Below are 15,818 nucleotides of genomic sequence, written 5' to 3' on the forward strand. Positions count from 1 at the left end.
GAATAATGTTGCTATTCTTTGCCCCAACAACTCAGCCTTTTGACTTATGACCTGATGTGGTGAGCAGTACAAGGGATTTCGTAACAACTCCTTAGAGGATCTTATTAACTTCTCTCTCAATTTCTAGTTCTGGAGATTTCAGTCTCAGGCCCTCCCGAGTTCTGGCTCACATAAGGTGAACCAGAAATGGTGGCTGGACCACCGCTGTTCATTCACCCTGAAGGAGCTGCACTGGAGTCCCACCTCAGGGTAACTGAGGAGCTGGGAGGGGGCTGCATCCAAGTGCAGCCCTGCAAACGGCAGCAGTGGAGCTGGGAGCCCGACCCGGGCACAGGGCGGGCATCGCCCAGGAGGGCAGCCCAACTCCCTGCCCCGCTGAAAGAACTCAGCTCCATCTGCAGGCAGATGCAGAGGCAGCGCCTGCAGACGGCTTTGTCAAAGTCACGGACGGTGAAGAGGAAGAACTCCTGTGATACTCACTACCCCAAGACGGCGCCCCCGAGACACGCCTGCACCTCAGACACTGAGTCCCAAGCTGTCAGCTGTGCTCCTCACGGGGGAGCCACCAGCACGGCCTCGCCTGACCGACGGGGGTCCTTCTTCACCCTCAGGCGGAGACCGCGCCTCACACACGACTGACGCATGCTTTTCTGACAAAACACGAGGCCAAGCAAGTCCACCTGAGTCAGGACGTGGCCAGGACTCTTCTAGACGCTTCTACGCCACCAACCCTGCGGGCAGGCCGCCTCCAACTGCATCACGCAGAGACCACACCCATCCGAGTGCCTGACACTGGATTCAAACCAAACGGCAGCGGGCATCCTCTTTGGATGTCCCCACTTACATGTCCGGGCTGCCCGCTGGGGGTCGTGGGGACGCTGGCGAGGGCGAGGTCTCGGCAGCCCCAGTCGCTGGCCATCCCGAGGCTCTCTGCAGAGAAAGGGGGCTTTGAGTGGCTCCTGGCTGAGACTCTGGTTAAGGGACCCCAAGCTGGGGTGGGGGCGAGTGTGTATTAGCCTCTGACAGGTATGAGCTGACCTGCAAGGGACCCTCATGTCTTCTGGGGTGAATCATGAATGACTCCAAAGTCATGGAGAATTTCAACGGGAAAAGCCACCCTCACCATTAAAATAGAAAAAAAAAAAGTAAAATTGGAATTCGTAACATGCTCGTAAGAGCAGGAACCCACGCTCACAGCTTCAGGAGGAAGCTCCCGGGGGCAGTGAGGAAGGGCTGCGTCTGTGCGCCTCCCGAACCCGAGGCTGCTTCCCCTTCAGGTGCTTTGTACAGGCTCATCTGGTCACAGTGACTGCACTCAGGACCCTGGGGCACCAGAGGCAGGGCCAGGCTGGGCCCCAGGAGGCCCAGAGGCCCCCGACCCTCCCAGCCACCCTCACCCAAGGCGGAGCCCCCGCCCGATCCCGGCAAAGGTGGCACGTACTGTCCACATGTGCGAAGGCGCAGAAAGGGCCCCGGGGGCAATGCCCGGTCTGGCGCATGTCGTTGCACTTGGTCGACTTGTAGATCTAGGAAACAAGGGCAACACAGCACGTAGAGCACCGGGCTGGAGACCTGTGTCCGCGGGAGGCCTGGAGCCGAGCCAGTCACGACGCAGAGCTCAAAGAACCACACCACAACGGGGTCTCCTGAAGATGACGGATGCAGACAACATGCCTCCCGCCCCTCAACCCTCCAGCGGCCCAGGGCGCCCCGCCTGCGTGGGCCCGTCAACCCCGGGAACCATGTGGGCCCAGGCCACTCCTGTGGCGCCTGTCCTCGAAGCCACCCTCCAGGTCAGCTTGGCCACTTGGCGTTTCCTGAAAGATGCACCTGGCTCAGTGCCCGCCACCCAGCAGGTGCCCAAGGAGTGCCTGCTAAGCGGCCATGGCATGCGCCCCGTGAGCAGACCACGAGTCCCCATCGGGTGCCCGTACCTCGGGGTGGAACTGCTGCTCCGTGCGTGAGTGGCAGAGCGCACAGCTGTCCCCGCTCGCGCACCTGGATGGCTCGCCCCACTCATCGCCATGCTTCACGCTGGGGCAGGGCGTGGACCTGCGGCAAGGAGGGCTCAGGTGGGCAGATGGCCTCCCCACGCGCCCCTGGGGACCAGGCGCCAGCCCTGCGTACTCTGGCCCTTCCTCACCAGGACAAGCATCCAGGGGAGCCCAGAAGGCATCCGGGAGCCTGTTTTCATTTTCCACAAAGTGTGAGGTGGGTCTCGGTCAGAGCCCCCACCGCCCCTGAGACTCAGCCGGGCCTCCTGCAGCATCTGGGCGACCAGGTCCAACCCCGCACAGCCCACCAGGGACTAACACCCTCTTTCTCCCCACCAGACTGCTTCAACACTGAATCTGAGACCCGGGTCCCAAGACACGAAAACCGTAACAACCCCCTCCATGCTTCAGGTGCTTCCCAGCAGCTTTATTGTATGGGGTTTATTTTAAACTTATCTGTGGGAAATAGGACATATTTTATGATTTTCTACCCTTTTTATATGCAGTAAAATTTACTTCACCTTCTCGAGACGACATCAAGTGACTAATACTCAGAGGTTCTCTGACCCTCAACTCTCGTTAAACCACTCAGAACAGTAACCGTCATAAAAAGATCTCTTTCTACGTGAAGGCCAAGTAAGGCATGCGAGGCAGTGTCAGATGATTGGAGAATGACTTTTGGCTCAAAGAACAAGCTGGACACAGAGCTGGGGACCCATAGGAGGGGCAAGGTGAGGGGCCAGATGCCCGGACACCCCTGGGGGTTCTGCGCCCCCAGCCCCCACCCTGCCCAGTGCTGGGCCCGTGCGGCGGGTTGGCAAACCGGATAAGCCGGGCACCAAGGTGAGGACAGGTGGAGGGAGGAGGAAATGGCCCAGGAAGAGATCAGGACTACCCAGGTGCACGACCCCAGGTGAGACCCAAACCCACAACCCGAGGAAGTCAGGCCCCCGGAGAGGGTGAAGCAGGCTGTGGGCACCAGGACTCCCAGCCTTGCCAGGGCGGGCCCTCGCCAGCAGGCGCCCTTGCTGGAGGGCGCACAGGTCGCGGCAGGGACAGGGAAACAGAGGAGCCACACCCTGACCACACCTACCACCATGGGGGCATCAGCTGGGCTGGCATCCCTGGACACCAGGGCCTCCAGTGAGGCTGAAGGGAATGGAGGGGCCGCAGCCTAAAGCAGAGCCTCGAGCCGGACGTGAGCCCAGCGGAGGGGCGGCCAGGCCCACACCCGCGACCGGGGGCCCAGGCTCACCTGTACTGGAACCGCCTAGGGTCCCGCCGCCGGTCCCTGCTGTTGTGGAAGTGCGGGCATGCGTAGCCCTGGCGGCACAGGCGCGGCGGCTTGGGGCACTGCTCCGTCTTGTAGCTGCCCAGCACGAAGTTGGTGTCTGCAAGACAGAGGTCCACACAGGGACGTGTGCACGCCCGCTCACAGCGGCCACACTGCCACAGGCGTCTCTGGGCAGGCGACGAGAAACGCCACGCGGCCTGTCCCATGGTGGAGGGAAAGGAGCAAAGCATGGACACGCAGGCCACGTGGGTGAGCCCTGAGCGGGCCGGACGCGTGGTCAGCAAGAGCGGCAGACACGGAAGGCACGGCCTGACCCTACTTAAAGGAAGTGTCCAGGACAGGCAAACCCGCGGCAGAGTGTGGCCAGGGCTTCTTCGGGGAGACCGGACAGAGTTTTAGAACTGGATGAAAGTGAAGGATGTGCAACAACGAACAGACTAGAAACCTCTGAAATACACTTTTAAAAGGCTCGGTCTGACCCGCAGGTGACACTGTGACATTTGTCCCCTGGCACCAGGGCCACCGCCTGTGGGGAGGCAGTAGCCGTGTGAGAAGCCCCCGAGCGTTCCACAACGTGGGCCCCAAACCTGCCCTGAGAAATAAAGTCTATTTTCTAAATGGTTCATTTCATGTTATCTCAAAGCAAAAATAAAAACCTACCAAGGGTTATTTATAAGCCGTATCCAATAAAAGGAGATTCTTGAAGATAATACACATTCCTGGGCAATGCAGGAGACCTGGGTTTGATCCCTGGGTTAGGAAGATCCCCTGGAGAAGGGAATGGCTGCCCACTCCAGTATTCTGGCCTGGAGAATTCCATGGACAGTCCATGGGGTCGCAAAGATTCAGACACAACTAAGTGACTTTCACTTTCTTTGGGCTGGTTAATAATTGACCCCCCCCCCCCTTTTATATTTTTACAAACGCCATTGTTTTTAACCAAACTTGCCCAGCAGGGCTGACCGTCGAGGTGTTGCGGGAAAGGCCGGGGCAGTGCTGTGCCGACCCCCAGGACACACTTCCACGCCCAAGTTTAATGGCCCCACCTCCACCAGGCCAAACTCAGTTCCAAATAACTGATTAAATGACAAGAAACATGAACCGCACAGCAGGGCATGGCGAGGACAAAAGGAGTTTGAGCAGAAAATATGATTTTGAGAAAATAAAAATTGTAAGCTGTTTGTTCACAAGCACTGACCGAAGGCCTCCAACAGACAGAGGTCCTGCACTGCATGGCATGACCCACGAGGAAGTAGGCGGCGTGGCAGCATCTGTGAGTCCCAGGGGCTGTGGACACCCATCGGAGGGTGATGGATGAACAAGCCCCCCAGACCTCTTCAGCAATAAGAAGACAGACACTAGCAAGCCCTGAAGAGACCGGGGGACCCCTGCACACACAGCACCAAGTGCGACGGCTGCACACTCTGGTCCCAACTGCACAACAGGACCATGGGGTGAAAGGTCAGCGGCCGGCAGGGATGGGGAGGGACCAGCCGCAGAGCAGAGAGGGTCTGAGGGCAGTGACATCCTAACGGGAGGATCCAAGTCTTTACACATCTGCCCAAACCTGGAGGACGCACAAGGCGGGTGAGAAGCCTGGGGTAAGCTGGCCAGCTAACGATTGGGTATCAATACAATCAAGTATCAATCCTGGTTGTCAACTGTAACAAACGTTACCACATCAATGCTAGGTGTTCCTGAAGCACCAACAAAGAACTTCCCTAAGAAAGAAAAGCTGCTCCTTAAAAACTCAATCCACAGGGCTGAGAATCACTGGGCCTGGCCCGGCCCACTTTACTTCTTCAAGCTCAGCCTACCCGACGGTGACGAGGGCACTCACACCCCGACCCAGGCCGCCAGCCGGAGCGCACGGGCAGAGCTGGGGTCTCGGCCCAGGGGGGCTGAGGGGCCGCAACACAAAACGGCTGCTCTGCTGAATGACAAGCTCTGAGGTGCCGGCAAGTGGGAGCCGCGGGCGGCCGTTCCTCTGTGGCAGCCTTTCCCCGGACACGGCTGGACAAGCAAGGCCCGTCCTGAGAAGGCCTGGGCAGCCACCGTTATAAACGTATGCCTCGGCCCCGGGCAGCTCAGGGTTCAGCAAGCAGGGGAAAGACCCTCGCAGGGAACTCAACACTGAAGTGAGGCAGCCTGAAGTGTTGTGTGCGAAGCTTCCGAGGAGACATGCTGGCATAACTTAGGGGTGGTGGGGGTGGGGGGGCACGTCTCTTAAAACCACACTGCCCGAGAGAAGCATCAAACTGGCAGCCCCATGACGGCAGAGCCAGGCCAGGGCTGTGAAGCGGGCCCACTAACAGGCAGGGGTTTCTGTCCGAGGTGATGGAATGTTCTAGAACCGAGGTGACGGCTGCACACACTGCGGACGCGCCAAACGCCACAAGCTGTGATGCTGAGATGGTTAAAATGGAAGATTTATGTTGTGCTGCTATGTCACTTCAGTTGTGTCTGACTCTGTGCGACCCCAGAGACGGCAGCCCACCAGACTCCGCCGCCCCCGGGATTCTCCAGGCAAGAACACCGGAGTGGGTCGCCACCTCCCTCTCCAATGCATTAAAGTGACGAGTGAAAGTGAAGTCGCCCAGTAGTGTCCGACTCTTCGCGACCCCATGGACTGCAGCCCACCAGGCTCCTCCGTCCATGGGATTTTCCAGGCAAGAGTGCTGGAATGGGTTGTTTATGTTGTGAGTGTTTCACAATTAAAACGCTCGCTGCCCATGGCCAGCACCTGTGAGGCTTCCGGGGAGCAGGCCGGCTCCGGGACAGGATGCTCCGCAGGAGCAGGGGCCGCCACGCAGTCCCGTCCCCGAGCAGCCCGGGGACCAGACCCACGAGCAGGGGCGCTGACAGGGGCCAGCGTGCACGGAGCCTCGGTCTTGAGGTCCACTATGCGGGCACTCTGCAGATGGCGGCAGCCGCAGGGTTACCTTGCCACCGGGGGTCCTCGCCCAGGATCTTCTCCATCAGGGCCTGGCTGGCCAGGACCCCGGGCTGCAGGTCAGGGATGCCATCCCCGGCGCCGAGCTGGCCGTTCTGCAGGGCTTCCTGCGCCTGCAGCTCCCTGAAACCAAACAACGTGTGGTCACGGCACTGCACCCCATCCGAAGCTTCAGACGGCGAGACGGCCACAGGGCTCTGTCACTTTACGGAGCCACCTATGCACATTCGTCCCGGGAAGGCCGCCTTGACTCAAACCCCAACAGGCCTGAGAGCTGAACACCCAAGACGCCCGAGCTCCCCGCGCCCAGGTCAGCAGGACAGCAGCGGGTTACTTTCTCCTTAGGAATAAAATCTAGGCCCCGGAAGAGCCCCTGGAGGCAAGCGAAGCCTGAGGCCAGGGGAGCAGAGAGGCTCCTGGCAGGACGGCCACTCACCGGACGTCGCACACGGGTGGCCGCAGGTCCAGTGGGCCGTGGGCAAAGGCGCAGTGCAGCCCGTTCTTCACGCAGTGGCCCCGTGCGTCCGTCTCGTGGATGCAGGTGCCCGTCTTGTAGTAGCGCAGGTGGTACTTGCGCTCCGTGTCCCCGGTCGTCCGGTGCAGGTACGGACACCTGGGGGCAGAGGACGGTGCATGTCGGGGCCCCGTGGCCACCGCGGCGTCCACCTGCTCCCCGGCTGGCTGGCTCGCGTCAGCTTTTCCCAGACACCTGCTCTGGTCGGAGGGTGAACAGCACCAGAGCCCCATCCCTGCCCCAGACCCCTCACACGGCCCTCAGACCCCACGAAGCCCTCGACGACACGTGGGAGGAAAGCACAACACCCAAGCTCCCGGAAAATCACCCTTCATACTTTTTTTGAATCAAGTGGAAAACAAAGTTCCCATCAGACAAGCGGCTAGCAGCCTCTCCCTCCTCCCATCCAGGTGCTTCCGGGGACCCCTCAGCAGAGGCGGCACTGGAGGACGCTGTGGGGGACAGGCCAGGGAAAAGCGACTGGGGGAGGACAGGGCAGCGTCCCTGGGGCCACACAAAGGCCCAGAGCCTCACATGCCCAGGGAGAGCCACAGGCAGCTCCAGGAGCACCAGGGGTCAGGGTCAAGGCCAAGGTCAAGGGTCCCACGCAGGGAGATGTCAGCAGTGAGATGGCATGGACAGTCCCAGCACACACATGGTGGAAATGAGCCCACCTCTAGGTCGGTACCTCCAGACAAAAGCCATGGACACAGAAGGATGGGACAGGAGCCCCTCTGAGCAGCCCCCAGACGGCCCGAGGCCGATGCAGGCCACAGCTGCAGGCCCCCAGGTCTAAGAACACGGCCCTCGGCCCCTCCCCGAGACAGCAAGGCAGTACCGTGTGGGACTTGGAAAAGGCCCACTTCTGCCTCACTGTCAGGCAGGCCGTGACCCAGGTGCTGGGAGCACCTGTGGGGGTGTGGGGGGCTCCCGGGCAGAGCACAGATGGATGGACAGGACCAAGGGTAAAAGGAAAGCAACTGAGGGGCAAGCAATCCACATCCCCATCTCAGAAGATGAAGAAACAGAGGCTCCAGATTAGGGCAGCTCACCCCAGACCTGACCACACCTCGGGCGTGCAGGCCGTGAGCAGGAGGCAGGAGGCAGGAGGCAGAGAGGACCCCATGCCCGGCAAGTCCCGGGGGCCCTGCAGCCACCGGGCAGAAGGTAAATGCTGCGGGCCCCGAAGGGACGCCTCCGGACGTACCCCCGAAGGAGCCGGGGTCTCGAGGAGAAACCTATGCCCCCACGACCAGAGATGCGAGAGCTTAAAGCTGGAGACAAACCAAGTGTCCACCAACTGATGGACAGATGAGCAAGGCGTGGTCCATCCGGACAGCAGAGTGAGTGTGGACGCGGCTGCAACGTTCCGGGAATGTTGGTTCTTGCAACGTTACGGGAACCAAGCCAGACACCAGGGGACACACACTGTGGGGGTCGTTTCACATAGTGCCCTAAAGCGGTCACTTTCACAGCAACGGGAAGGAGAGAGTGGGGCCCGGGGAGGGGCAGGGGGAACAGGTGTGTAAGAGGGCAGAGCTTCTGTCTGGGAGAAAGAATCTGGAAACAGACGGTTGCACAACATTTTGAATGTAATTAACGATGCTGAATTGCACATTTAAAAATATTTAAAATGGCAAACTTTAGGGATGTTATCACAGCTTAAAGTCCACTGGAGACAGAGAAGCAAGAGCTGCTCTCCACATCTGTAGTGAAATACCACTTACAGGGACACGTGTCACAGATCACACCTGGTTGGCTTGCGGCATTTCACCTGAGTGGCAGCATCCAGGTAAGAGGATGGAACACAGCCAGCCCGAGGGCCCCCACACGTGGACACGGGGGTGGGGGGAGGGGACGGACCGCACCCTCTTGCGTGCGGGCAGGAACTGAAAGTGAGGCAATTCCTCCAATTACCTCCGCACAAACACTTCAGGGCAATCCCAGCGGCCGGAGCCCGTCCTCGTGAGATAAAGGAAAAGAGGAAAGTGGAGAAAGCGGGTTACAGGTCAAGTTGGTCCCCACTTTACAAAAAAGACAAGAAAAAACTTGACTATTACTGTCTCGCACACAGATATGGGAAAGGGAACACTCTGCATGCTGACTGTGTTCCACATGCCGAATACGAGCTGTTTCCTCCGTGTTCCCAGTGACAAGCTCCAAGGAACAGTTCTCAGGGAGTGTGAGCGCAATGGTCAGACGTCTCCTTAGCAGTTTTACCGTGTTAGTTGCTGGTGCAGCCTGCTTTAAAATCCCTCCCTCAGAGCTGCATCTCACGTCTCAAGCTCCTCCCGGCACTCCTGCGCATCTCTGCTCAACTCAGTCCCTGGGACCCCAGAGAGGAGAGCTGTCGGGGAGCAGCCTCTGCCACACCAGGGAGCCTATTCTAGAACAAGGACCCCCTACTTTTTGCATTAATATACAGACTAATATCACTAACAAATAAAGAATGTAGAATCAGGGACCAGAAGGTCACAGGACGACAGCTAGAAAAACAAACCAGGAACTTAGCTCAGTGCAAATGCAAAGGGTCTGGAGCATTAAGAGGTGCTCGCCTTGCTTCTGATGAGAGAAACTCACCTGGAGGCCCGTCTGTTCCGGACAGAACCCCGGGTGCAGGGCGACAGCCAAGTGACACTGTTGCCGGCCAGTGACAGGCACCCAGAGGACACGTGCCCTTACCCTCTGTCCCAGTAACCGTCACAGACAGACTAGCAACAGAGACAGAAAGATGTGCTGTTTGTAACCGCCAAAGGTTGGAGACAACCAAGTTGTGGGATAAACACCAAGGGAGGTCCGCGGAGGCAGAGGAGCGAGCTGGTGGTTTGTATGAGCAGGTGGTCTGCGTGGAGGGCTTTGGGAGGGGTGCCAGGAGGCACCGCGAGGTAAAAGCACCAAGAAAAGGAAGCGCTGCACCCTACAGTTTACCTCAGAGGGTGGGGGAGAGGCAAGAATACAGACACACCATCTGCTTCCATCAGAAATCATGGAAGGAAGGGCTGTTTCGTGGGGACGCAGTTTCGGTTTGAAGATGGAGAAGTTTTGGAGGTGGATGGTGGCGATGGCTGCCCGGCACCACGAATGAACTCGACACCACTACAGTGCACACGGAAAGAGCTAAGCTGACAAATTTAATGTTCTGTTTCGCCTCAATAAAAGATAAAATGACTTAAACAGGAAAACAGCCATTCTGCAAAAACAGTTCCAATCTTCAGAAACACTCACTCATCTACTCTACGGTTAAAGGAAGATAGTTCCAGAGTCTGGGGAGGGAGCCAGCACACCAGAGCCGAGGCAGCATCTGCAGGTCTGTCTGAGGAACCAAGCCTGCAGAACAGCCGGAGCAGGACCACAGGACCGTGAGCACCACCAACGGGCTGACACAGGCTGTGGCAGAAGCTGCGGGAACCCCCCGGACCCGGGGAGGGAATGTGGTGGTGCCACACCCCTCCCATTTCCTAGCGGTCCCTCAGGTCTGCTCTTAGCATCATTTTGTTTCTGTGCCAGTACCATCTCCACGGCAACCAGAACCTGGCCAAGGTCCCCCCTCTCCCTAGCACTGAGCACCGAACAGGCACTATTATTTCACTAGGGGCATGTCACCTCTGCTTGCAAGCATAAGCTGAGATTAAGATACTGAAGAACGTTTAATGAAAAGAAAATGGCTTCACCTAAGAACATCTAAGGGGCCTCCCTGGCGGCTCAGATAGTAAAGAATCTGCCTATAATGCAGGAGACCTGGGTTCAACCGCTGGGCTGGGAAGATTCCCAGGAGAAGGAAATGGCAACCCACCCCAGTATTCTTTCCTGGAGAATCCCATGGACAGAGGAGCCTGGCAGGCTTCAGTCCATGGGGTCGTAAAGAGTTGGACACGAGTGAACGACTAATAGACACTATGCTAAGTCACTTCAGTCGTGTCCGACTCTGTGCGACCCCATAGACGGCAGCCCACCAGGCTCCCCCATCCCTGGGATTCTCCAGGCAAGAACACTGGAGTGGGTTGCCATTTCCTTCTCTAACGCGTGAAAGTAAAAGTGAAGTCGCTCAGTTGTGTCCAACTCTTAGCAACCCCATGGACTGCAGCCTTACAGGCTCCTCTGTCCATGGGATTTTCCAAGCAAGAGTACTGGAGTGGGGTGCCATTGCCTAAGAACATCTAAGAGACAAAAGGCCCTCACCGAAGTGGGGAAGGGGCCGGGAGACCCCAGGGGTCAGCTCAATACGGCAGGCAGGTGCTTCCTCGCAGTAGTTCAGTCATCCATCCCCCGGGCCACTGACAGCCTGGCAGCACGTGTAACATGACTCAGTCCCACAGCCCACCAAATTCAGGGCGGTGTCCATAGCTGACAAGCCCATCCAACCAGTGACCCACTCCGTGTAATTAACACAGGGCTCCGTGGACGCCGTGGTGCAGCAGCACGTCAGACGCAGGTCTTCCACGAAGCTCTGGAGCTGCTGGAGCCAGGAGGGAGGGGTAGAAAGGAACACAGCTCCAGCAGTTCCCTCCTGCAACTCACCCAAGCAATGGTGGACCCACAGACCCAGTGCCACTCTGTGTTAACACCAGTTAGCAAGCCAGGCCGGAGCACATCAGAACCATCTGGACAGTCTGGGCTGACACTGGTGGGAACTGTGGGTCTAAACTGAGGGCAAGTCCTCAGGTGACGGTGCGGCTGCTGGGCTGGGGCCACACTGGGAGGACCACTGGGCTCAGAGGGACGCTCAAGTACAACGTGATTCTCTCCTGGTCCTCAAGGAGCAGGAATGGAAAGTGAGTGGCAGCAGAAAAATGGGAAAAGGAAGACCTGTGGGCCACACCCAGCTGGGGATAGGGGAGTAGGGGGATGAAAAAAAGGGGGGGTCTTGTGGGGAGAAGCTTGAGAGTCTCCTCTCCAACACTAGGGGTGGGGGGCTGCCAGCTAATCCCATGCTGACACACCTGTCCTCTGCACCCCCAGCCTCTGGCTTCCAAGGGCTTCCCTGGACTCTCGAGCCAGGCTAGTCATTCCTCATTAATCCCTAACGTGGACCATCAGCCCAGCAATGTCCACTGCCCTCCTCTGTGCCTCCCAGCTGCCATCCTCTCCAGGGACCCTGTCCCTGCGGTGGCCATCTCCCCACTCACCCGCAAGGAGCACCAGAGCTCTCGCCTTCTCACAGCCCCCTTTCACTCACTGCAGGACAGACTGAAGTGCTAACATCACTCTCACTTTCTTCTAGCTCTTCTACCCACCGGTCTCTCACAGATCCAACTCAGTCACCTGATTGTAATGTCCTTAAGTTGGTCAGCTTGTAAGCCTGTGTCTTCCTCGAGACTGTTAAGTAGCCCCTGACTCCTAAATAGGGCTTCCCAGGTAGCTCAGTGGTAAAAAATTTGCCTGCAATGCAGGAGACACAGGTTTGATCCCTGGATGGGGAAGATTCTCTGAAGGAGGAAACGGCACACTACTCCAGTATTCTTGCCTGGAGAACCCTGTAGACAGAGGAGCCTGGCAGGCTACAGTCCACGGGGTCGCACAGAGTCAGACGTGACTGAGCATGCACAACTCCTAAATATTCTGCTCTCACGTTCCCAGCCTGCCTTTGGCTTTCACCTCACCCCCAAAAGCCCAAGCAGAGTTTACTCATAAGGTCGGTTTAACACCAAGAGTTTACAACCCTCCTGCAATAAACAGACTTTCACTAAGCCTTGGGTCCCAGGACACCCGACTCTTTAAACATGGCAAGAGCATCTCTCAGCAGAGAGGCCAGACTAAGGACCTGTATGGCACAACAGGCACACCAAGCCTTGGACATGTAGAAAAGTTTCTGTAGGTCAGCAAGTTCCCACGGTGCCCAGATTCACAGGTGGAAGGTCCCCAAATCACACATCATCGCTGAAGCAATGGGGCCGTGTTACCAGATGCCCCGGTGCAGTGGGGAGAGGACAGGGCCTGCCGGTGGAGCCACGGCAGGGAGCCCTGCAGGCAGGCAGGCAGGCCTCTAGAGCCAACCTGGAAACTTACAGCACAGGATGGGGGGGGAAGCCCACTTCTTACAAAAAACCAAGAAAACATCTATTAGACCTGGGGCCTGGAAGGCCACCCACGGGCGGCCTGCCTTTGGCAGAAGGAGGGTCATCAGCAAAGAGGGAGGCAACTTTGTACCGGGCAGAGTTGGGGGCTGCTTGTATTTGTTTGCCAATGAAAACATTTCCGGGAGGGGCCCCTCGGAGTCCTGGAAGGGCCTTCGCTTTGAACCGACCTCTGTAGACGCGCCTGACACCTTTTACCAGCACAGGAGGGATACAAGGTCTCCGGGGAGCGGAAGCAAGACCCGCGAGCAGGACCAGCTGGGGGCCCGGGGCCGCTCTCGGACAGCTCTCAGCGGGCGGCTGATCTGGAGAGACCTCCGGCCACGTTGCGCTCCGGCCCGCACCGCTTTCCTCGAAGAGCCAGCCTAGGGAATACCTGAGACGGATCCGCACGGGGAGTGAGGCAACACGCACCCGGGGCTGCGGGCCTGACTCCACGGCCAGAGGCAGCGCCGGGCCGACTCGGAGTGAGTGTGACCCCCGCCGCGGGGAGGCCAGTTCCCACGGGGGCGGGGCGGGGCCAAGTGACTCCGCGGCCAGACGCGGCCCGCCGGGGAAGGGGCGTGGCCGCCGGAACAAAGGGCGCGGGGGGGGGGGGGGGGGCGGGCCCACAGGGTGTCCCCCCTGGGGGCGGGGCCAGGGAGGAGGTGTGATAGAGAGGAGGGTGACTGCCGCTGGGGAAAAGGGGTGACTGCGGGGTGGGGGGTGTGCCCGTGGGGGAGAGGGGATGGGGGGCTACCCAGAGACAGCTGGAGTTCTCACTGGGGTGGTGGGGACAGGTGGGGAGGGCGCCCCAGGAGAAGGGGCGACAGAAAGAGGGGAGAATGACCACCTGTCTAGCACAGGAGCTGACATCAGGGATGCCAGCCTTCTTGGGGGTCCCCGCTCCTGCCTGTGGCTCAGCCCCACGGCTCCATCAGACTGGTAGAACCACCTTGGACGCACAAGTCACCTGAGCTGACTGAAGGGTCTTTGCTCTCTGATACATATTCATGATTTACAGTAATAGGTTGGTCGTATAAAAGCCCAAAATAGACATTTCAAGAAGCAATGAACTGAAATAAAAGGAAGGAGGCTATTTCCCTGCTCTGAAGGGTAGAGTCTATTTACAGATCCCATGGCAACCCTGCATGAGCCAGAATATGTAATTCAACAGGACAGACTCCAGGAAAGTCCATCTCAGGCCGAATGAGTAGGGATTACTAACGAGAGACTCTCAGGGGAGACGTCTGGCCTGTCAGACACTTCCTGTGGGGCTAAAGCAAGTCATCTCACTTGCTCAATAAAAGTCACAAAGGAAATCTTTAAGAAGACACACATGTACTTTCACACTATGTGTACATGTTCACAGGATACACCCCAAACAGTGTCAGACACCCATTTTAATCCCACTCTTCTCAGTGATGACTTGCATGCTATTCAGGCTGCAAGTGTTTCCACCCCCCACCTCCCCCACCCCCTGGCCATGCTGCCCCACTTGTGAGATCTTAGTTCTTCCACCAGGGACTGAACCTAGGCCCTTGGCAGTGGAAGTGTGTACTCCTGACACTGGACCACCAGGGGATTCCCCATGTTAACATTTTTATAATAAACTGCAATACTATTTAATTAATGTTTAAACCCAGCTTAAAAGGACCATCACCAGGTAGGTGTTCACCGCAGTACTCTTCATCCCATAGGAACTGGACCCTACCCTGAAGCCCAGCAATGGGTCTGAATCAATACCAGGCCATTCAGACTCTGGAACCCAAAACAGCCACTAAAATACGCTTTCTTTTCATCATCCATGAATACTGCCAATCAGTCTCCCATCCTGGACTCTGGAATGGGGTCACACACGCTAGGTGACTGGGTCTTTGCAGCAGGGTCTCATCAGTGGCCCCCTGAGGGCAACTCAAGGCTTACATTCAGGAGAGGTGACTGACATGGCCACGGGAAATGAGGAGTCAGGGGCTAAGCCTTAGATAGGCAAAAACATCTCCCTTCCGAACACCCATTTGCAGGAAACAGCAGCTCAAGATGCAATTAAATAACACACTTTTAAGACCTCACAGAATATAATACCATCTTAACCAAAATGGAGCCAGTTACATTATTTCCACAGGCTACAGGCTGCCTTAACAACCTTATTTGACTATCTGGTGTTCAATTAAAAACCTCTCAGGAAGTAGAGCTTTTAAGATGATCACCAGAGATCAAAAGTTTACTCCCTGGACCTAAGCATTTTTTAAATGAAAAACAGGGGACTTCCCTAATGGTCTAGTGGTTAAGACTTCACCGTCCAACACAGGGGGTATGGGTATGATCACACATGCCCCAGGGCCCAGGAACCAAAGCATAAAGCAGTAACAACACTGCAGTAGATTCAAGAAAGACTTTAAAATATTTATCGATTAGCATTAGTCGCTCAGTCATGTCTGATTCTGTGACACCATGGACTGTCAGAGCCTGCTAGGCTCCTCCGTCCATGGGATTTTCCAGGCAAGAGTACTGGAGTGGGTTGCCATTCCCTTCTCCCAGGGGATCTTCCTGACCCAGGGATTGAACCTGGGTCTCCCACATTGCAGATTCTTTAATATCTGAGCCACCAGGGAATCCCCTGAGAAACCAAAAAGACCTCCCCCAAATCAGACTTGGATCTGACAGAAGCTGAACCCTAGACGTTTTTTCCAAGAGGCCCTGGGGCACAGCACCACCACCTCACCTCCAGGAGGGACTGGCGAGGCCCTTTCTCCTCACACAGCCCACGGGAAAAAAGCAAGACCTCCTGCTACAGATCTCTGCTGGTTTCATGAACGTACAATCTAACTTGTACTTTCCTTGTTTTCGTATTCTACATACTTCAAAATGAAGACATCTGTTCATAACACCATTAGGAAACTTGTAAAAAAAAAAAAAAGCAACCAAAACAAAACATGGATTTCTTAAACTTTAAAAGTGCTATATAAGTGACAGTCTGCAAATAACCCTCCTGTCAATTCTTTAAAAT

At 57.0% G+C, this 15,818-nt stretch overlaps 1 protein-coding gene across 3 annotated transcripts in view; it reads right to left on the bottom strand.

The window, feature by feature from the left end:
- Positions 1 to 15,818, bottom strand: part of UNKL (unk like zinc finger) — a 32,754-nt gene that overhangs the window by 14,972 nt on the left and 1,964 nt on the right. For all 3 annotated transcript variants that reach the window (XM_055562661.1, XM_055562660.1, XM_055562662.1), the window contains 6 exons: positions 6,678 to 6,854; positions 6,231 to 6,364; positions 3,250 to 3,385; positions 1,935 to 2,052; positions 1,442 to 1,526; positions 845 to 930 (listed from right to left, as the gene is read on the bottom strand). In XM_055562661.1, the coding sequence (XP_055418636.1) occupies positions 845 to 930; positions 1,442 to 1,526; positions 1,935 to 2,052; positions 3,250 to 3,385; positions 6,231 to 6,364; positions 6,678 to 6,854 (736 nt within the window). The remainder of the gene's footprint in view (positions 1 to 844; positions 931 to 1,441; positions 1,527 to 1,934; positions 2,053 to 3,249; positions 3,386 to 6,230; positions 6,365 to 6,677; positions 6,855 to 15,818) is intronic.

Source organism: Bubalus kerabau, chromosome 23 (assembly GCF_029407905.1).
Source record: "Bubalus kerabau isolate K-KA32 ecotype Philippines breed swamp buffalo chromosome 23, PCC_UOA_SB_1v2, whole genome shotgun sequence".
Lineage (NCBI taxonomy): Eukaryota > Metazoa > Chordata > Mammalia > Artiodactyla > Bovidae > Bubalus > Bubalus kerabau.